A 23,189-nucleotide genomic window follows, 5' to 3' on the forward strand; every position below is an offset into this window, starting at 1 on the left:
CATTTATTGCTCTCAATTGTCTTCTCTCCTGTGTGAATTCTTAGATGTTTGATAAGATTTGATTTCTCAGTAAAACATTTCCCACATTCAGAACATGAAAATGGCTTCTCTCCTGTGTGAATTCTTTGATGTTTAACAAGATCTGTTTTCTGAGTAAAACACTTCCCACATTCTGAACATGAAAATGGCTTTTCTCCTGTGTGAATTCTTTGATGCATAACAAGATGAGATTTCCGAGTAAAACATTTCCCACATTCTGAACATGAAAATGGCTTTTCTCCTGTGTGAATTCTTTGATGATTAACAAAATCTGATTTCTCAGTAAAAAATTTCCTACCTTCTGAACATGAAAATGGCTTTTCTCCTGTGTGAATTCTTTGATGTCTAACAAGGTCTTGTTTCTGAATAAAACACTTCCAACATTCTGAACATGAAAATGGCTTCTCTCCTGTGTGAATTCTTTGATGCATAACAAGATATGATTTCCGAGTGAAACATTTCCCACATTCTGAACATGAAAATGGCTTCTCACCTGTGTGAGTTCTTTGATGTTCAACAAGATTTGATTTCTGAGCAAAACCTTTCCCACATTCAGAACATGAAAATGGCTTCTCTACTGCGTGAGTTCTTTGATGGTGAACAACTTGTGATTTCTGAGCAAAACATTTCCCACATTCTGAACATGAAAATGGCTTCTCCCCTGTGTGAGTTCTTTGATGCTCAACAAGAATTGATTTCTGAGTAAAACATTTTCTACAATCTGAGCATGAAAATCGCTTTTCCTTCTTTTGTTTAACAGACTGAGATGAATCTTTAGGTCGGACTTGTATAACAGGATGAGATGAGAGATCTTGGCTGTGAAGGGCTGAGGGTGTATCTGGGATAATGGAATGTTCTTCATATGTATCTTGTGTGATATCATCATCTGCTTTATAATCTGAAGATATAAGATTCTCCTCTGATCTCCTGGTAAAGTCATCTGTGAAGAAATACAGTCATATTTTTAAGCAATAATCTTAACGCCTTAATGATCCAGGAAATTTACTTTTAAGAGACATATGGGGAGATTTATCAAAACCTGAGTAGAGAAAGAGTGGTGCAGTTGCCCATGGCAACCAGATTGCGAAAAAAGAGAAAAATGTGAGAAGCAATGTTATTGGTTGTTATGGACAACTGCACCACTCTTCCTCCATAACTCTTATTTTTTCATATACAGACTAATATGAGGACTTGTCCTTTGTGAACCAATTGTACTTTGTAATGACACCTTTCTTCTGAAGGTTGTAAATAATGCTGCAGATCCGTTACGTGTGACCCTACCCTAAATGTCATAAGTCACATGGTCACAGGGGTCGTGGCTATGCTACAGTGGGTGGATGGGTGGATAGCAGGGTGTATGGGATTTACTGAAGTAATGCTATCCACCCACCCACTGCAGCATAACCACGCCCCCTGGAGACCATGTGACTCATGACATATTGTCTTTGGCCGCATGGAATGCTGGGAAAGGTCAGAGACAACAGTAAAATAAAAAGACTTGCACTACAGCACTTCCGGGTGGGGGTCCTGTGCATGAAAACCGGACAAAGTGACGCACGGAGGAAATAGAAGCAAATAACACAGGATTATAACTAGACGTGATGGGATCAAAGGCTGAAGAAAAGAAATCCTGGAATATCCCTTTAAAAAAAAGCGCTATGGGATTTATTTTATACTTATATAGTGCAGCATAGGCTATTATTAGAGAACAGTGAAGATGTTCTTGTGTATGCCTTGTGCTTACCTGTTTTAGCTGATGTGGCAGGCATGGGTTCTCAGCCGTACCTTATTCCTATTTTAGAACAGAAATGATTTTCTGATACATTTCCCATGAATCCTCTGGTTTTGCAGAGAGAGAGGGTGGGGTCTTATAACTGCACCTGGTTGTCTTATTAGGTTGTTGGTGCTGGAGTTAAGCCAAGTGAACTGATTAGACTCATATGTGTTGAGCTCAGTTCACATTATGTGCAGTTTTGATGCATTTTCTTTTTCAGAGAGTGTTTTTAAAGAAATATTACCATAAAGAGAAAGTGGTTTGACCTATAATCACAATTGAGGTGTTTATAGTCTTTAGGATATGTTCACATTTCATTTGCATTTTTTACACTTTTTTTTCTGCCTTTTGGCCGTAATTTTATAAAATTGCTGTAAAATGTACATAGCAAATAGCAAAAAAGTAAATAGCAAAATTTTTGCTAAGATTAAAAAAAAAAAATAATAATAATAAATGGCAAAAACTGAAAAAATGCAAAATGATATGTGAACACAACTTTAGGGAGGTGTATAACAACTATATACCCTGATCCCACAGACATAGCAGCAGCAGACAGGAGCAGGGAGGGGAGGTGTGTAAATTCTATACATTCTGATCCTATAGTTACAGGAGCAGCAGTACACAGATAGAGCTGGAAGGGGGAGGGTGTATAACTCCTATATATCATGATCCCATAGAGATAGCAGCAGCAGTACACAGATAGAGCTGGAGGGGAGCTTTATAACTCCTATATATCTTGATAAAATAGAGATAGCAGCAGTTTACAGATAGAGCTGGGAGGGTTCTGGGAGCTAGCAGGAGAGATCTGCTATGTAATGATGTCATCCTGTAGTTCACAGGAAGTTAGTTGTTCTAGGGCTTACTACTACCTCTGACATATTAAGCAATGTCATTTTCTGTGGGTCAGGCTGGTGATTACATGACTCAGTTACAGTAATGAAACACATGGATCCAGCTGTGCTGGAATGAAACAAATTGTGCTGTAGGGATAGTAATGGTGAGTGTGCACGATATGGGAAAAAAACCCAAAACAAAACCTCCACCCTTCTGGCCATCTTCTCCCCAAGCACAGGGCCCCCTCCCCATTGAGGTGCAGCCCGTCCCTATGGTAGAGCCTGTATCCGACAGAGAAGTCGGCCCAGTTCTCCATGAATCCAAACCCTTCCTTCCTACACAGCTTCTGAGCCACTTGTTTACCTCCCTAATCTCCTGCTGCCTCTCTGGTGAGGCTCGTGGTACAGATAATATTTCAGAGAATATTACCTTGGAGGTCCTCTCCTTCAGCTTGCGGCCTAAGTCCTTGAAATCATTTTTAAGAACACTCCACCTACCTCTTACTTTGTCATTGGTGCCAATGTGTTCCATGACTGCTGGATCTTCTCCAGCCCCTCCCAGCAACCGGTCAACCTGATCCGCGATGTGCCGAACTCGAGCGCCAGGAAGACAACACACTGTTCGGTGATCCCGGTCTTTGTGACAGATCGCCCTGTCTGTCCCCCTAATAACAGAGTCCCCCACTACCAGTACCTGTCTGGCCTGCCCTGCACTCCTCCTTCCATCCTTACTGGAGCAGACACCCCCCTGGTGGTCAGAGGCAGTATTTTGCTGCAGCATCGCTAACTCTGAACTAACATCCCCTCATCTGCCAACCGGGCAAACTTGTTGGGGTGTAAGATCAGGACTAGACTCCCTGACACTTCTCCCTCTACCCCGTTTTCTAACTATAACCCAGCTAGCTGCCTGACTGTCCTGCACCTCCATCCCACTATCCTCCTCCATCTCTACCCCACAGAGTGCCCGCTCAGTACCCAGCAGACTCCTCTCCATGTTGTCAATACATCTCAGTCTTGCCAGGTGCTCCTCAGGATCCAGGATCTGGGCTTCTAAATGAACAACCCGCACAACAATATGCACCCTCCAACTGCTGTTCAAGGATTGTATACATTGACCAAGATGTACACTGGATAGCACTGTCAAACATGGAGTCAGTGTGGGGGCACAGGAGGGGTATCATATCAGTGTGGGGGCATAGGAGGGGTATAATATCAGAGTGGGGGTGCACAGAATAAGTGGGGGCACAGGAGGGGTATCATATCAGTGTAGGGGCACGGAAGGGGTAAAATATCAGTGTGGAGCACAGAATAAAAGCGCCTTTATTTATATAACGCCTACATATTCTGCAGCGCTGTACACAGTTTGTTATCACTCAGGTTGCTCCCTGTCCCCATTGGGGATCACAATCTAAATTCCTAATTCACCTATCAGTATGTCTTTGGAGTATGGGAGGAAATCCACGTAAACAAGAGGAGAACATACAAACTCCTTGTAGATGTTGGTCTTGGTGGCATACTAGCTGTACACTAGGGCTCTGCAGACCATATAAGTGATTTCAGATACATCCAGTGACTCTTTTCTATCTGGCCCAGACAGCCATGAAGACTTTTCCTGGTCAAAACTTGTCTCTGCAGAATCTGCAGACAAAAATGTTGTGTTCCTTTATCCAGCACAATCCCCACCACTTTACATATCTGTATTGCCCCACACAGTAATAGTTCCCACTTTGAGCACCAATATAGTAGTTAGGTCCCTTCTGTGCCCCCATACTGCCCCCAGTATTACGCCTCAATACTGCCACATATAGTACTTAGTCCCCTCGGTGCCCCCATAAAGTAGTTGGCCCCCATATAGTAGTAGCCCAATGAAAAAAACATATACCTTTCTCTAATCATTTTTCCGCAGCTACCGGCGCTCTGCTCCCCGCGGCTCCAACTCTCTGAGCTCCCTATACAGACAGCGCCATACAGAGATGCTGCCCACACCGGAAGTCATGGCTGCAGAGACAGGACGGAGCCACCAGTGTAACACATACACAATCGATAGCCACGCTTGTTGGGGGATCAGGGACATGTGTCCCCTGCAGACCAGGTCACAGTCACACCCCCTTTCCACTGTGATCCTTACGTCCTGCACATAGGTATATTTCATGTCTATATTCCAGCTGTATTCTGCATCCATATTATAAATGTGTTATCTCCCATAACTGAGTCACAGGTTTGGCTGAATGGAGGAACATACAGCAGAAAAGAGACAGGACACAAAGCTTAAAGAATTCCACAAAACATTGTTGCTGCCGCTGACTGCGTAAAATCTGTTCCCTGCATTTAGTGGTTACTACTCACCTGGATGGTTACCTGTAGGAATGTCTTCCTTATACTGCTCATCACTGCTCACATCTGTATTTTCTTCTTCCTTTATGTCTGCAGCATTAATATAAATCAGATCTTTCCCTGTAAGAATGTCCTCCATATACTGTTCATCACAGCTCACATCTTTCTCTTCTTCCTTTATGTCTGTAGCATTAATATAGATTGGATCTTTTCGTGTAGGAATGTCCTCCATATACTGCTCATCACCGCTCACATCTGTCTCCTCTTCTTCCTTTATGTCTAGAGCATTAATATAGATGGGATATTTTCCTGTAGGAATGTCCTTATACTGCTCCTCACTGCTCACATATGTCTCTTCTTCCTTTATGGCTGTAGAATTAATATAGATCAGATCTTTCCCTGTAGGAATGTTCTCCTTATACTGCTCATCAAGGCTCCAATCTGTCTTTGGAACATTAATATTATTCATATCTTCTCCCTGAATGATAAGATGTAGAAGAAATATTGTAAAAGTCATCAGACAGTAAAAGTCATGTTGAATGTTTTATATGAGCAGAAAAGATCATAAACTTATCACACAGACCAAAAATAACAAAAGGAGTTATCTGAGCCCCATTAATACAAATGTTCCCCCATGTTTATAAACAGGGGAGGTTACTTTAAGGATGGAGCGGCCAGTGTTACTCATACACAATCAAAAGCCACGCTCATTCAGGGATCAGGGACTTGCGGGCCAGGTCACAGTCACACCCCCTTTCTACCGCGATCCTTACATTCCTACACATAGGTATATTTCCTGCCCATATTACACCTGTATTCTGCATCCATATTATAATTCTGTTATCTTCCATAACTGACCAGTCACCGGTTTGGCTGAAGGAGGAACATACAGCAGAAAAGATCGACAGGACACAGAGCTTAAAGAATTCCACTAAACATTGTAAGTCCAAAATTTTGAAATCTGACTGGAAATAGAGATGGCGCCATAAGGGATATCCTGCAGGATTCTGACAATCAAACTTACGTGTAAATATATTCCATACAGATTTCAGAGGCCATGGGAAGCCACAAATCTTCACCTGTTTGGAGCCCCACCTGGAGGATGCCTCTTGTGTACGCTAGTCCTGATGAGGAAGAAGGGGCTACACCGCAACAATCCTTCAGGTTAGGGTTAGGAGACTATGGCGCAGTGAATTATTCCCATCCCCCTGGAGATGAACTATTTGACCCTTAGAGACCAGTGCCACCCCCCCCCCCCCCGACTATCTAAGCAAATTCAGAGAGGTGGTTTGACCAATGATCCAGTCATGATTCTGCTGGGAGCCAAGATGGGTGATAAGGTTCTGCCCTATTGTGTCATTTAGCCCTTGGGAAGAAGGTGGCTGAGTTAGCACTCTTGTGCAAACCATTAATGAAGGCAAATCCTTCTCCTGGAAGGGGGGGGCGCAAGCTCAACCTGTGGAGGGATGAATAAGAGCGACTATAACCATTCCCCAGCTAAACACCATCATAACTGACAGAAGTGGGAGATGTATTGTTACCTCTGCTGATGGAGGTTAGCCCTGCTCTAGAAAAAGAGTGCCATCGACTAGCCCTAGAAACAAAACCAGGGTTATGCCACTATTCAGGGAAAAAACCTGTTTTTGTGAAGCCTGGTGAGACCAACACTCTACGAGCCATAGCCTCCATGCACCATGAAATGTTAGGAGGAACCGGACAAGACCTTATTGAGTTTCTGCCTGAAGAGGATCAGAAGAAGGGATGGACTGTCATACCTGAGGTAAAAGATTGGCGGAAGAGTTGGTGTAAGAGTTTTTCTGTGATGATACAGAATCGAACACATGTGGAAGTCTGGATTGATTGTCTTTAGAAGTTTGGTGTCATTCACTTGTTAGACCAAGTTTTGTCTATCGTGTCTGTGAGTGCAGAACAGAAGGATCATGTTAAAGCACTGGTAGATTTTGACTTGGGAGATTCTCCTCTACCACAGCAGTGGAAAGGCGGCCTTCATTCTCAACTAGCTACCCAAGAGGGAGTTTTCTCCAGAGAAGAAATGGATATGGTGCATTCCAAAAGTGCCCCTAATACAATAAGACTTTCTGACCCTGCCCCTTTGAGAGAAAGATCAAGAAGAATATGTCCTCGAGATGTGGAAGATGTCCGGGACTTATCCAAACAGATGGAAGGAGCTGAGATCATCAAAGAATCTAGAAGTCCCTATGCTTCACCCATCATGGTAGTGTGGAAAAAGAAAGGTGCGGTCCGGCTATGTGTGGACTACAAGAGGACTGTGCCAGATCACTACACGCTGCCACAGATAGAGGACCTGCTGAACACCCTCTCAAGCAGCCAGTAGTGTGCTTGACCTGAGGTCTGGGTATTATCAGGTATCCATGAAGAAAGAGGATAGGGAGAAGACATCAGTCCCTTGGGATTCTACCAGTTTACCAAAATGCCCAAAAGAGGCACAGGAGCTCCTGCTACGTTTAGGCTGATGGAGAAAACTGTGGGAGAAATGAACCACATTGTATTTGGGAACACACCAGAAGAGCATGATCAGAGATTGCTGAAGGTGTTGGATTGACTTCAAGCAATCAAAGCTATCAAAATACAAATGTCGACTTCTGTTACACATGTAGGGCACGTTGTCTCTGCAGAAGGAATAGCCACGGACCCCGCTAAGATTGAAGCAGTGTTAAACTGCCCGAGACTACCTCTGAGATACAGGGTGGTAAAGCGCGACATCCTAAAGATCTCATTGGAAAGTAATAGACTACAGGATGTGAAGAGGCCTTCTTAGCAATGACGAAGAGACTCACTGAAGCTACTGATTGGCGTATGCAGACCCTGAAAAACCCTATGTCCTCCTTGTGGATGCCAATATGGAAGGCCTAGGGGACGTTCTGTACCAACGTTATCCAGAAGGATTAAGACGGTGGCTTACATAAGAAGAAATCTTACGGTTGCCAAGAAGAATTATGCAGTCCACAATTTGGAATTTCTGACACTCAAGTGGGCCATTGTGGACAAGCTGCATGATTATTTAAATGGAGCAATGTTTGACGTAAAGACTGATAATAATCCACTTACCTACATTCAGACTACAGCCAAGCTGGATGCCACAGGACATAGGTGCTCGGCTGCATTGTCAAATTACAGTTTCAGCCTGATATACAAGCAGGATTCCAAGAATGTCAGTGCGGATGCCCTGTCCCCCAGACCTGGACTCCCTCCTCACCAAGACAGAGAAGTGCGAAGAAATTCCTATATCGGGGTGGGAACATTTTGTCAAATGTATGTAGTGACTCAGGACGAAGAGGATACACTCCATCAGTCACTCCTCAGAAGCAGTGCCAGAGGTATTCACACTCCAGTCATGCTTCAACAGTGGTCCACCTTAACCCCAGAAGATAAGAGGAAGGCCCAGTCACAGTACTGGTATAAAGGGGCAGTTCTTGGGGGGTAGAGAGGAGATGGCCGCACACTAGGTCTGCTGCCGCTCCCGAGGCCGCAAACTATCTTGAATCTACTGGTGACCATGCACTATTAGAGAGGGAGAATCTCCCGGTGCCTTCTAAAGCCTTCCTCTACTGCCCGGCAGTCTTCCGCCCCGTCTGGGAACATTGAGCGCTTTCTGAGGATGCCTCCGGCCTCCACACCTGGCCGCCCGCCATTACAGGTCCTGCACAAGGCCTGCGGTCCCACTTCCAGCCGAGCTGCCAACTCGCCTGCGCTCCAGTCGACAGCAGCGGAGGACTCGCAAGACACATTGCAGCTGCTGCCTCCGACCTCAGCCTCCTCTCCATGTGCTGGACCGGAGGCCTCCTCCCTGCTCCGCAGCTGTGCTCCCGGAGCTTCCTGCTGCTGACGCTGCTCCTGCCAGGGCATGCGACTGTGCTCCTGCCAGCCCAGACTCTCTGGTGAGAGACTCTCTTGGCCTGCCTGCCCGGGACTCCAGCCCTTTGGGTGCCTCTCTGCAGTAATCCTCACAGGAGATTCTGACCATCTCCCCCTATCTTAAGCAAGGGGCCGCCATCTTGGGCCTCACTGGTCCGGGGGTCATCCTCATCCTGCTTGCAGGTGCCCTCAGCCGGTCCTTCTGCCTCTGGACCATTCTCACCTGAGCCTCCTGCTAGGGGGCCTGTACTACCTGTCTCAGTGGGGCCCTGGACTGAGCTCTCTGATCCCCCCCCCCCTCCTTACTGAACCCTGAGCTCCTCTTCATCAGCGCCATTGTGCCTGCCTCACCTAAACCTCAGAGAATTATGTTTGCACACAAGCTGAATGTAGGGGCCCCGCGCTTCTCCTCCCAAGGGAGCCCATCAGTTTCCCCTGGGCCCTCGGTGCTCCTGCGCTGATGGCTAAAAAACGTCATGGGATACCCTTTCGGAGGTTGATTTGGCTTGTTGTGGACTGCCTGCACCCTCTTCTGCCCCTCCGGATTGGAGTCAGCTTCTTTCCTAGATTCCTACTAAAGAGGATTTCCGTTCACTTATTGCTGAAGTCAAAGATACCTGCCGGACGGAAGTTTCGTCCCTACGCCAAGACTTACAGCATGTTTCTGACAGAGTTGAGGGTCTGAAGGATGCCCACGATTCCACCAGGGCCTATATTGCTCAGCTCCAGTCTACAATTGCCTCTCAAATAGATTTTCTCAGTGATCTACATACTCATTTTGAGGACTTGGACAATCGGGGGAGGCGTAATAACATCAGAGTGTGGGGACTGCCGGAGGATACTTGTGAGGAGGATCTCTGTGTGACCCTGGAAGCTATTTTCAACCTTATCCTCGGTGAGCCCTCCTCCCACAAAATCAAGCTGGACGAACCTTATAGAGCCATCTGCCCTAAATCCGCCACAGGCACTCCCAGGGATGTTATTTGTTGTGTGCACGACTTCCAACTTAAGCTATCATTAAGCTATCATGGCTAAAGCTCGTTCTCTGCGGAACTTTGATCTTGATGGGGCTCCTATCCAGTTGTTTCAAGACCTATCCTGGTTTACGTTGAGGAAAAGGCGGATGTTTCAACCCCTTCTGGCAGTCCTGTGCTCCCACCAAGTGCCTTACAGGTGGAATTTCCCATTTGCTCTCCATGCCCATAAAGACGGTCTGCTGTGCTCCTTCTCTGATCTCCCAGCCATCTGCTCAGCCTTGGACTTGCCTGTTCCTCAGATGATAGACTAGGACCTGACATCCCCTCCCCCTCATCTCCCTCCTGTTTGGCAGCCTGTCCGCTCCCGCCATTCTGGACAGAACAGGAAGTCTACCCCCCAGGATCCTAGGGGCTCGCCTTAACTCCTCCAACCCCCCTCCCCCCTAAAGCGGCGTTTATTGCAGCGGGTGTTAGTTGCACTGCGGGCTGATATTGTTTTCCTTCAGGAGACACACTTTGACTGTTCTGGATCCTTTCAGTTCCTCAATCATTTTAATCCACAATATCTCTGCTATCTCTGATAGGAAAGCTGCTGGGGTTGCTATTCTTGTTTCTAGATCTTGTCCGCTCCAGGTTTCCTCTCTCTTCTTTGATCCCCAGGTTTTTTTGTGGTGGTGGAGGGTGTCCTAAGGGGTGTATCGCTCCTGCTCTGTAATATTTATGCTCCTGACACTTCTTACATTTCGTTCTTACGCTGGGGGCTTGCTAAGCTTATTTTCTCTCCTTCTCTGGACCACCACTACCTTACTGCTGCCCCTCCTGCTCCTGCTCAATTGCGCTTAGCCTCAATTTTTCAACAGGTCATTCGGGCCTCTTCATTGTACGATCTCTGGCGGATTAACCACCCGACGAATTGCTCTTTTGGCTTTTATTGCCATCCTCATAAATTGCATATGCGTATAGACTATTTTTTCGGTAATCTTCCAATGGTGCATATGATCTCACATGCCTCTCTTGAGCCAATCTTATGCTGATAACTACTCTGTTCGCCTTTTTTTCTCCTCTTCTCCCTCTTTCCTTCGGAGTTGTCAATGGTGTCTTATTGACTCTTTACTTAAGTCCTTACCCTCCCGGGAGTCAATCCAGACATGCCTGACTGAATATTTTGCTAATAATAAGTTATCAGTTACCTCTCTGGCTGTTCTCTGGGAAGCTCACAAGTCGGTTGTACGGGGGCATTGTATTGCTCTGGGTGCGCGACTTAAGCATGATGCTCTGGCTTATTCCCGGAAACTTAAGGCACAAATTACCAGACTGGAAACACTTTTACTGTCCTCTCCCTTTCTCTCGGTGCTGAGGCGCTTGGCGGCTGCTCGGGCTCAACTGGGTGACCTTGCTCTCCGTCATGTTGAGCGACGACTGTTGTATGCTAAGCAACATTTTTATGAGAAAGGTAATAAGGCTCATTCACGTTAGCTAGGCGCGTACGTGATCGAGCAGTCGCCCAGCCCCCCTCAGTCTTGAAAGACTCTTCTGGTGTTCTCCATTATTACCCAGCCATAATTGTAATAGTTGACTATTACACTGGTCTTTATTCTCTTTCTTCTCAGCTTCGTCTGACCGGGTGGAGCATGCAGCTGCCCTTGATTCTTATCTATCTCGATGTGGCTTGCCAACTTTGTCATGGGCGGATCGTGAGGTTCTTAATGCTCCCATTACTAGTGAGGAGCTCCTGGAGGTCCTCAAGTCTCTTCCTTCTGGTCGCTCCCCCGACCCAGACACATTCACATATTTGTACTAGAAGACTTACTCTTCAATTCGTATACCTAAACTTGTTCCTCTCTTCAATTCTTTCAGGGGGGGTGAGGAGATCCCGCAGTCCTTTTTGCATTTTTTGATCACTCTGATACCTAAACCCGGTAAGGATCCTCACGATTGCTCCAGTTATAGACCCATTGCTCTTCTCAAAAAGCTATTTGGCTGTCCTTCTTTGCTCCTTTCTCCACTCCCTTATCCATAAGGATCATGTTGGGTTTATACCTTGGCGTCAGGGAGGTGATAACACTAGAGTGGTGGGTCTTGTTAACTTGATCAATCGGAGGTCTGTACAGGCATTGATTCTCAGCTTAGATGCAGAAAAGGCCTTTGATAGGCTGGGATGGCCATTTCTTTTTTGCTACTCTCCAGAAATTTGGTATCGGTGGTGATTTCAGTGGTAATTGCTCTTACTCCTCTCCTACTGCTTCTCTTAAACTTCCTCATGCCCGATCTCCTACTTTCCCTTTGTTTAATGGTACTCGTCAGGGTTGTCCGTTATCCCCGCTAATCTTCGCATTGTGTATTGAACCTCTTGCTACCATGATCCGGGGGGATCCGGATATTATGGGCATCTCCCTTCATGATAGGGAATTTAAGATTGGCCTGTTACACGACAATATTTTGCTTACCCTCTCTTGTCCTTTGCTTTCTCTTCCTAATCTCTATAGGTTTCTTCATGCTTATGGTGTAGTTTCGGTTTATAAGGTTAATCTCTCAAAAACTGAAGCACTTCCTCTGAATCTTCCTTTGCTCCTGTCTACTCTCTTGCATGCTAGCTATTCTCTTAAATGGTCATCTTCTGCCATTAACTACCTGGGATTTACATAACCTCTCGCTATTCCTCTCTCTATTCCACTAATTTCCTTCCCCTTTTCCGTGAATTCAGGGCTCTCATGGAGAAATGGCGGTCACAACATATCTAATTCTTCCTAAATTGCTGTATTTTTCAAGATGTTGCCGGTCTGTGTACGGTTATCTGCCCTTCGCTCTTTTCAGTCGGCCATTTTTCGAGCTCCCTGATGTGACGAAATACTATTGGGCTGCTAACTTGCGTCATCTTGCAGCATGGTCTATGTACCATGCGTAAAGTCGCTGGATGGAGCTGGAGAAACTGTGGTTATCTATCTGATATCTACTCCTTTCTTCTTCCTCCTCCTGATAGTGATCCTCCTTCGCGCTGCTATATGGGATGCTGGGAGACTGCTTTAAACTGTAACGCCGAGCGCTCCGGGTCCCCGCTCCTCCCCGGAGCGCTCGCAGCATCCTCGCATTCGCAGCGCCCCGGTCAGACCTGCTGACCGGGTGCGCTGCAATATCTCTCTCAGCCGGGATGCGATTCGCGATGCGGGAGGCGCCCGCTCGCGATGCGCATCCCGGCTCCCGTACCTGACTCGTTCCCCGTCTGTCTTGTCCCGGCGCGCGTGGCCCCGCTCCTTAGGGCACGCGCGCGCGCCGGGTCTCTGCAATTTAAAGGGCCACTGCGCCACTGATTGGCGCAGCAGGCTTAATCAGTGTGTTCACCTGTGCACTCCCTACTTATACCTCACTTCTCCTGCACTCCCTCGCCGGATCTTGTTGCCATTGTGCCAGTGAAAGCGTTTCCTTGTGTGTTCCTAGCCTGTGTTCCAGACCTCCTGCCGTTGCCCCTGACTACGATCCTTGCTGCCTGCCCTGACCTTCTGCTACGTCCGACCTTGCTCTTGTCTACTCCCTTGTAGCGCGCCTATCTTCAGCAGTCAGAGAGGTTGAGCCGTTGCTGGTGGATACGACCTGGTTGCTACCGCCGCTGCAAGACCATCCCGCTTTGCGGCGGGCTCTGGTGAATACCAGTAGCAACTTAGAACCGGTCCACCAACACGGTCCACGCCAATCCCTCTCTGGCACAGAGGATCCACCTCCAGCCAGCCGAATCGTGACATAAACACTACTATTACTCTACTTCAGTGGCGTGTCATTTGGGAGTGAGCATCCAAGGCCTCTATTTGCACCGCTTACAAGGAAACCCAGTATATATATATGCTTATGGGGTGGTATCGTACCCCGGAATTGCTGAACAGGCTGAACCCCGCTACCCCCCAGTGCTGGACTGGGATCTGGTCCTGCCCACTCATAGTTGACTACTGGAGAATGGTACAATGTTTGCTGACCGATGTCTTGGGTGTTTCTGTTTCCTTGGATCCCCTTATCTTTTACACTTATCCCATTGTGCTCTAAGAAGCCCTTTAAGCTTTTCATGCATATTGCTCTGGCAGCTAAGACCCTTATTGCTAAGTGCAGGAAGAGGACTCTTCCACCCTCTGAGGCTGATTTACTGTCTCATATACGGGAGATCCGTTTTCTGGAATCTCTCACCGCCTCTTTAAACAACTCTGTCCCTTTGTTCCTCTGTCTGTGAACCATGGGACCGCTTCTCTGACCAACATCCACCTTGATCTCCTCTGCCTCTATTTTTTTCCTTTTCCTTCCTTTTCTTTCTTCTTTATCTTATCGGTTTTGTGGATTGTCTTATATATATATTGGTCTTCATGGTCCCTATTTTGTCCCCTCCCCCACACCCTTCTCCTTTGTTTTTGGCCCCAGCTTAGGTACTTCCAGTTGAGACATGCAGTGTTGGTGCAGTTTGGCTCGCTTGACGTGAATCCGGCCTTTTCTGAAGTGGAGTTGCTTCTGGGCACTGTTGACCTCACTAAACCTTTGACTCAGGCTTATGCATTACTGCAATCGGCGGGCCCGAATCCATTTGAGTTGGCTTTTGCAAAGTGGGCAGAGGATCTTCCTGATTTGACGGTTGATCAATGGAAGGCAGTTGTTAAGACATATTACCCCACCGTGGTTAGTGCTAGAGATCTGCTTATTCAGGTTCTGTTCCTCCTTCGTTTATATTACACTCCGGTTAGGCTGTCCCGTATGGGTGTCTCTTCTTCAGACGTTTGCTTTCTGTGTCATGCGGATGTGGGCTCGCTTCTACATATCCTTGTGGAGAACCCTTCTGGAGGGAGGTGCTGCAGTTCTTGTCAGACTACTTGGAACTCCCCTATGTGTTTTCCCCTGTTTGTCTGTTGGGTGTTATTGATGACTTAGCCTTTGGCTCTCATAGGTGCCTACTTCTTCAGTTTTTATTGCTCTGTGCTTGAAAAGTTCTAATTATGGCCTGGAAGGACACCCCAACCCCATTGCATGGTGGTTCAATTTGGTTAACAGATATGTACCGCTGTACAGGTTGTTGTACATTAGTCGCAAATGCCCCAAGATATTTGACAAAATCTGGATGCCCTTGCTCATTATAGGAGTCGATTGTCCCCCCGGAAAGAGTTGGTTCTCCTGGGTAGCATGGTTGTCTCTATTTTGGTCAAGGAAGAGGGGCATACTCCGGGAATGTGTGTGAGTGTGTGTGCTGTCTGCGTCTCTGTTTAGTGTTTTGGTGTCAGCTGGGGGTGGATATCCTCAACTGCCTAATTGCATGATGATGTACTGCTGCTCATTTGCTCCTGTCTTTTGGGGTGGTGGTGGTGGTGGTGGGGGGGGGGGGGGGTCTATCTCCGGCTGTATGTTATTTTATTTCTTTATTGTGTTGCAAAAAACAAAGTTATAAATAAATACTTTAAAAAACAAATAGAGTTAAAAAATAAATAAATAAATAAAGGGGCAGTTCTCAGGGCCAAGAAAGCCAAGAACACAAAGTTGTTGACTTTTCTCCCTGTGGGTCAGAGAGATTTATACTGAAGAGAATGTGGAAGATGAAATCCTTTATAGGGTTGTGAAATATCATGATCACCCTGGCAGAAAACAATTGGTACTACCACACAGGTACCGAGAGATGGTCCTGAGAGCCCTGCACGATAAACATGGCCAAGACCTATGGTTTAGTACAAGACCGATTCTATTGGCCTCGCATGAGGGAGCATGTCGAGCAACATGTAAAGACCTTCAGGAGATGTATCCAGAGAAAGACCCTACCTGTGAGAGCTTCCCCCATGGGCGATCTAAATAGTACAGGACCTATGGATCTTGTGTGCATGGATAATCTCTACATTGAAAACGATAACACGCGGGTCTAAAATGTTCCAGCTTTTCCAACTAAAGATCAAAAGGCTGTGACTGCAGTCAAGATCCTTTGGCAGAAGTATTTCATAAACTACGGTCTACCCAATCGCACTCTGACCAAGAAAGACTTTGAGAGCAAGTGGATTAAGGGATTGCTGGACATTCTGCAGGTGCATGAGTCCAGAAGACCTTATCACCCAGCCTAAGCGGTTTAATAGGCCCCTCCTAGACATGCTGGTTGAGAAGTGATCTTGGAGTAAGCATGTTGAAGCTATGGTTCACACATATACCTGTACAAGACATGAATCAACAGTATTCTTATTGTATTTCCTAATGTTAAAGGGGTATTCCAGGAATTTTTTCATTTGACTATGCTACAGGGGCTGTAAAGTTAGTGTAGATCATAATATAGTGTCTATACCTTTGTGTGACGGTTTTCTCACAATTCTTCTGTGATTTTCACCCCACTATTTATTTTTAACAGAATACAAAATGACTGTTGTCTCAGATTTTTCCCAGCTTGCAATGCGGCACAGACCTGACTCACTAGTCAGCTGATGACAGGGAGCCTGTCTGCTTCAATGGGTGGAGGGATCAATCTGCAACTAATGCAACAGCTGTAGGCACCCTGATTGAAAACCACAGATCTTTTGTTTCAATGGTTGGGGTGGCTGATGTGTGGGAGGGAGGAAAATGGCATTGTGGGATTTGTAGTAAAAAAAAACAAAAAAAACTAAACATAAGTCAAACAGGAAATACTCGTTCACAAAAAGCTAGCCACAGTGTTATGGTAATCTCACAACATAGCCATTTAGCCCCAAGACAAGTGCAGATTCTTCCTAAGCATTTCCATTACTGTCTGCCAGGTACATACTAAAATCACCTTTTAGTGGATAACCCCTTTAAGAAGAGAAGCCTGACTAACCATAGGTGTCCAGCTGGGAGTGTCCCCTGATGGAACAGATTCAACCTCATATGTGAAGAACCTCAAACAAAATCTTCACATGGCCTATAAGTTGGTCACCTAAGCTGTGGCAAAAGTGGAGAAACGGAACTAAAGAAGATATGATGCTAAAGTGAAACATTGGGAAATTTGAGCGGGAGATAAAGTTCTTCTACGGAATCTAGGAGTACCTGGGAAGCACCAACTGGCTGGCAGATGGAATGACACCCTATTAGAAGTTATGTGTACACTAAAAGGACTGCCAGTGTACAATATTAAGGGCCCAAAGGGCCGAATAAAGGCTTGGCATGGAGACCATCTGCTACCAGTAGTGTACACTGATGAAGAGGAAGGGAGTAGTGAAGAATTGGAGGAGAGAGTAATAGAGAGTCCTGAAAATAAGGCAGAAAAAGACCCCAGGAACTCCCAGTGCAGAGGATCAATGGTGGCCATCTGCTGTGGTCATACTTTGTGTTAAATCAGTAGGCAGCTAGGATGCTATGTATGTTATGTCCTGTTCTTATTTGTTGGAAGTTTTCTGGCTAGGAACTTGCCGGGGAAAGGTAAGTATTTTTTAAAGGGGGAGCATGTAACCCCCTCCTGAGATTGTTATATTACCCTGGATTACCTGATGTTCCCCTTTGGATGACAAATTTAACTGAGCAGTAACTAGCTGAGGAGGTGGAATCTTTGTGAAATGTACTTGCAGCCATCTTGGGGGAATTGTTCAGACCAGCAGAGCCAGCAAACAGGAGGAAGCAGAGGATCTGCCCCAAAAGTGCTGCAGCAGCTGAGACGAATCTGCTGGTGAGTTGGAGAGATCCAGAGCAGGTTACACAACAGACTCTGTGAGCAGTAGGAGAAACTACAGTTGGACTGACCTGATTATGGCCGGAATAAGGGAAAGTCTAAAGCCCTTTTTCCCTGTCACAAAGTAAAGACCATGAGATCCGGTTGTGGACATTTTAAGAGTTCAATCTACTGAAGATGACGATGCGGAGCAGGACTTTGTATGTGTCCCATCTCTTTTATGTGTATCAACAGTCTTAAAGGGGTACTCTGCCCTAGATATCTTATCCCCTATCCAAAGGATAGAGGATAAGATGTCTGATCACGGGGGTCCTGCTGCTGGGGACCCCCACAATCTCTTCTGCAGCCCTCCGAGTCATTACTGCATGGAGCTAAGGTTGCTCCGTGCGTGATGACTCATGATACAGGGGCCGGAGTATTGTGACATCACGACTCCGCCCCCTCGCCCCATAGGGGCGGAGCCGTGACATCATGATACTCCGGCCCCTGTATCATGAGTCATAACGCACAGCGGAAACTTAGCTCTTTGCAGTGATGACTTTGGATAGGGGATAAGATGTCTAGGGCGGAGTACCCCTTTAAGCGTGATGATCAGGGTGGGCCCTAGGTGAGCTTGTGGGTGGGTAGGGAAAACCTATATCCACATTGCTTTCTCTGTATTGACATTGACTCTGTATTATACTATACTATACAACAGACAAGAAAGAGTAAGAGACCCCAGAGTTACAGTGATATATCTATATATATATATATATATATATATATATATATATATATATATTATATACATATATATTTACACTGCTCAAAAAAATAAAGGGAACACTTAAACAACACAATGTAACTCCAAGTCAATAACACTTCTGTGAAATCACACTGTCCACTCAGGAAGCAACACTGATTGACAATCAATTTCACATGCTGTTGTGCAAATGGAACAGACAACATGTGGAAATTATAGGCAATTAGCAAGGCACCCCCAATAAAGGAGTGGTTCTGCAGGTGGTGACCACAGACCACTTCTCAGTTCCTATGCTTCCTGGCTGATGTTTAAATTTAAATGCTGGCAGTGCTTTCACTATAGTGGTAGCATGAGACGGAGTCTACAACCCACACAAGTGGCTCAGGTAGTGTCCAGAGCATGGAGGAGCTACCAGGAGACAGGCTAGTACATCAGGAGATGTGGAGGAGGCCATAGGAGGACAACAACCCAGCAGCAGGACCGCTACCTTCGCCTTTGTGCAAGGAGGAGCCGGAGGAGCACTGCCAGAGCCCTGTAAAATGACCTCCAGCAGGCCACAAATATGCATGTGTCCACTCAAACAGTCAGAAACAGACTCCATGAGGGTGGTATGAGGGCCCGACGTCCACAGATGGGGGTTGTGCTTATAGCCCAACACCATGCAGGACGTTTGGCATTTGCCAGAGAACACCAAGATTGGCAAACCCGCCACTGGTGCCCTGTGTTCTTCACAGATGAAAGCAGGTTCACACTGAGCACATGTGACAGACGTAACAGAGTCTGGAAACGCCGTGGAGAACATTCTGCTGCCTGCAACATCCTCCAGCATGACCGGTTTGGCGGTGGGTCAGTAATGGTGTGGGGTGGTATTTCTTTGGGGGGCCGCACAGCCCTCCATGTGCTTGCCAGAGGTAGCCTGACTGCCATTAGGTACCGAGATGAGATCCTCAGACCCCTTGTGAGACCTTATGCTGGTGCGGTTGACCCTGGGTTCCTCCTAATATAAGACAATGCTAGACCTCATGTGACTGGAGAGTGTCAGCAGTTCCTGCAAGAGGAAGGCATTGATGCTATGGACTGGCCCGCCCGTTCCCCAGACCTGAATCCGATTGAGCACATCTGGGACGTCTCGCTCCATCCACCACAGACTGTCCAGGAGTTGGCGAATGCTTTAGTCCAGGTCTGGGAGGACATCCCTCAGGAGACCATCCGCCACCTCATCAGGATCATGCCCAGGCGTTGTAGGGAGTTCATACGGGCACGTGGAGGCCACACACACTACTGAGCCTCATTTTGACTTGTTTTAAGTTGGATCAGCCTGTAGTGTGGTTTTCCACTTTGATTTTGAGTGTGACTCCATATCCAGACCTCCATGGGTTGATAAAGTTGATTTCCATTGATAATTTTTGTGTGATTTTGTTGTCAGCACATTCAACTATGTAAAGACGAAAGTACTTCATACGATTAGTTCATTCATTCAGATCTAGAATGTGTTATCTTATTTTTCCCTTTATTTTTTTGAGCAGTGTGTATTTATATATATATATATATATATATATATATATATATATATATATATATATACACACACACACATACACATATACACGCATTTCATATAGCCATTCCCCTCATTTCATATACCAACCCTCCCCTCCCCCATTTCATTTTCAATCCCCTCCATTTCATGATCATTGACTGAACGTAAAGCGACCTTCCGGAACAACAGTTTTTTGGAGGGGGAGGGGATTCATTCTTTCATCCTCACCCTCTAATAGCAAAAAACGCTTTTGATTTTCCCCTTACAGACACAAATGAGGCTTGTTATATTTTGCGCCACCAATTGTACTTTGTAATGACATCACTCATGTTACCACGCAATCTACGGTGAAACAAAAAAAAATATTTGTGGAGAGAAATTTAAATAAAAAAACTAGCGACTTTTGGTGGCTTCTCTTTCCACGCAGTGCACTTTTCGGTAAAAATGACACCTGATCTTTATTCTGTTTGTCCAAACGATACCCTATTTATAAAGGGTTTTTTTTACTACTTAAAAATTATAACTTTTGTTATAAAATTAATACGTTTAAAATTGTCCTCTTCTGACCCCTATAACTTAATTTTTCGTATACGGGGCTGTGTGAGAATAATTTTTTTGTGCCGTGATCTAAAGTTTTTATCGGTACCGCATTTGTTTCGATGGGACTTTTTCGTTCTTTTGGGTTTTTTTTGGTACCAAAAATACGCAATTCAGGTATTTGAAATTATTTTTACGTTTCTGTCATTGACCGTTTCATTAAAGGAAATCTGTCACCAGTGTCACCTGCACTAACCTGTCGATACCGACAGGTTGTGCAGGTGACGCTGATGACAACAGTACTCGCCTTGTCCCGTTCCGTTGCAGGGATCTTCAGTAATCTTATCCGTTAGCTCCAGGCACCTGGCTTGGGGCACGGGCGGAGCTTAGTGATGTCACCGCTGCTGTTCTCTAGCAGCGGGAGTAACTACACAAATCAGAGAATCTGCCACAATTCACACTATATAGTGCACAGTCCCACTAGGGAGGTCCACCTCTCCCTCTCAATATAGTCACACACTGAGGGATATAGAGACATTTAAGACATGTCCATCTTATATAGACCCCGCCGGGTAGTAACTCACGATTCCGATGTTTGTTTTTCAGTAGCATTTACTTTCTAAACTTCATCATGGAGCTCAGCATATCAACAGACGGATCTGAGCCGAGATCTTCCCACCGCTCAACACTTTGGACGCAACGGCGTTTCGGGGGCGCACCCCCTTAGTCATGCGTACCAGGTGTGGGGAGGGGAAGGGTTATATAGCAAAACAGATAGACACCTGTTCACACAGACATAGTAACAATGAGAAAAATCGCATGGAATTATTTTGGTCTATTCACATTAACCAAATTGCTATCATGTTATAAAAATGATTTAAAACTACATATTTCCTTCAAACCATGTGGAATAACACTGTCCAATTCTGTAATCCAGTAGCCTTCTCTCTGCAGTAAGCGCCTCGTTTGCCAACTCTGGAAGCTCCTCAAGTATTAAAGGGGTACTCCACTCCTGGCATCTTATCCCCTATCCAAAGGATAGGGGATAAGATGTTAGATCGCCGCGGTCCCGCTGCTGTTCGCTCTGTGCGTAATGACGGGCGATACAGGGGCCGGAGCAGCGTGATGTCATGGCTCCGCCCCTCATGACATCACGGCCCGTCCCCTTAATGCAAGTCTATGGCAGGGGGCGTGACGACCGCCACGCCCCCTCCCATAGACTTGTATTGTCGGGGGCGGGCCGTGACATCACGAGGGGCGGAGTCATGACGTAACGATGCTCCGGCCCCTGTATTGCCCGTCATTACGTGCAGAGCGATCTCGCTCTGCGCAGTAATGATAGCTGGGTGCTGCAGCAGCGAACCCTGGGGTCCCCAGCAGCGGGACCCTGGCGTTCTGACATCTTATCCCCTATCCTTTGGATAGGGGATAAGATGTCTAGGGGCGGAGTACCCCTTTAACCATTTGAGTGCTGTAGTAGAATGACCACATTCACGAAAATGTCTAGCAACAGTGCTCTCTCCATAACCCGATGCCTCCATTATCTCTGTACCAAGAAATTTCCTAATAACAAACTTGTGTTCGGTGAGACGGGTTTTGATCATCCTAGCTGTATGACCGACATACGTGAGTCCGCAAGGACATTTGAGTATGTAGATTACATTTTTAGTTGTACAAGTATAAAAACCTTTAAGCATAATAAAATGACCTTTTGAACGGTGGTTGAACTTTTCTCCTTCAATTATTCCACTGCAGTGGCTGCAATTTAAACAAGGGAAAGTATCCTTACGTCTATTAGACAAAGTAAGTTTTTCCCCTACTAACTGGCCTTTTTTAAAGTCTTATTTTCTAAGGTCTTTAAATAATTTACCATAGTTTTCATCTGTCTGCAATATATGGCAATTCTTTAGAATGGCTTTTTTTTAACAATACATGCTCTCTTGTCGTACGTACCCAAATACATCGCACGGTCCTGTACTTTTTTTTGTTTTAGGCTCAGTAGATTTTTTCGATAAATCGCTCCTATTCATCTCTTGAACTTTCTCTCCTTCACGTATTATTTGTTTAGCATCATAGCCCTTTACAATAAATTTCTGAACTAACTTTTCTTTACTAATTCCGTATTCTTGATCTGAGCTGGTAATACGTCGGGCTCTGATGAATTGACTTCGTGGCAGACCTTTGAACGTAGTAGGTGCGTGAAAACTTTCTTTATGTAAAGTATTATTTACATCTGTAGGGTTAACATACATAGCTGTATGAAAGCCCTCAGGTGTACGACTAACTTCAACGTCCAAAAAATGGATACTATCACTGTTGTAATTTAGCGTAAATTTTATAGTTTTATGGTGTTTATTTAGAATTTCTACAAACATTAATAAGGATTGTTCATCGCCCTTCCATGTCATGAAAACGTCATCAATGTAGCGGAGCCACGTGGATGGCGTGTACGTAGATGTATCACCAAACACATAAAGCTGCTCAAAGTCTGCCATGAAGGCATTAGCGACACTAGATGCCACTGAGGACCCCATAGATACGCCATATATTTGTAAATAATTAGTACAATCAAAACAGAAATAATTCAAAGGCCAATACCATGTCAAGGAGGCCCATCAAAAATGCAATTTTTCTATTGTCCAGCGACGAATCACTGGACAGTAGCTCATGTATACAGGATACGACCTACATCCAGTGGAAAATTTGTGGAAAAACTTTAGACATCCAAAGTAAACAAACAGTCCACATCAGTACTCTGGATATTACTAAGATGTCTTAAAAAATCTGAAGTGTCAGATAGACATCTCAAAAGTTTTTTAATTATAGGTTGGAGGTTATCATCCACAAGGACTGCGAGAGACTGCAACAGGGACCCCGACCAGGACACGATCGGGCACCCTG

General features: G+C 45.6%; 1 protein-coding gene across 1 annotated transcript in view; it reads right to left on the minus strand.

The window, feature by feature from the left end:
* Positions 1-23,189, minus strand: part of LOC130300439 (zinc finger protein 84-like) — an 86,339-nt gene that overhangs the window by 58,911 nt on the left and 4,239 nt on the right. Inside the window, exons 3-4 of the mRNA XM_056551548.1 lie at positions 4,993-5,458; positions 9-979 (exon numbers count right to left, since the gene is read on the minus strand). Coding sequence (XP_056407523.1) covers positions 9-979; positions 4,993-5,458 — 1,437 coding nt within the window. The remainder of the gene's footprint in view (positions 1-8; positions 980-4,992; positions 5,459-23,189) is intronic.

The sequence above is a fragment of the Hyla sarda genome, chromosome 1 (genome assembly GCF_029499605.1).
Source record: "Hyla sarda isolate aHylSar1 chromosome 1, aHylSar1.hap1, whole genome shotgun sequence".
Classification (NCBI taxonomy): domain Eukaryota; kingdom Metazoa; phylum Chordata; class Amphibia; order Anura; family Hylidae; genus Hyla; species Hyla sarda.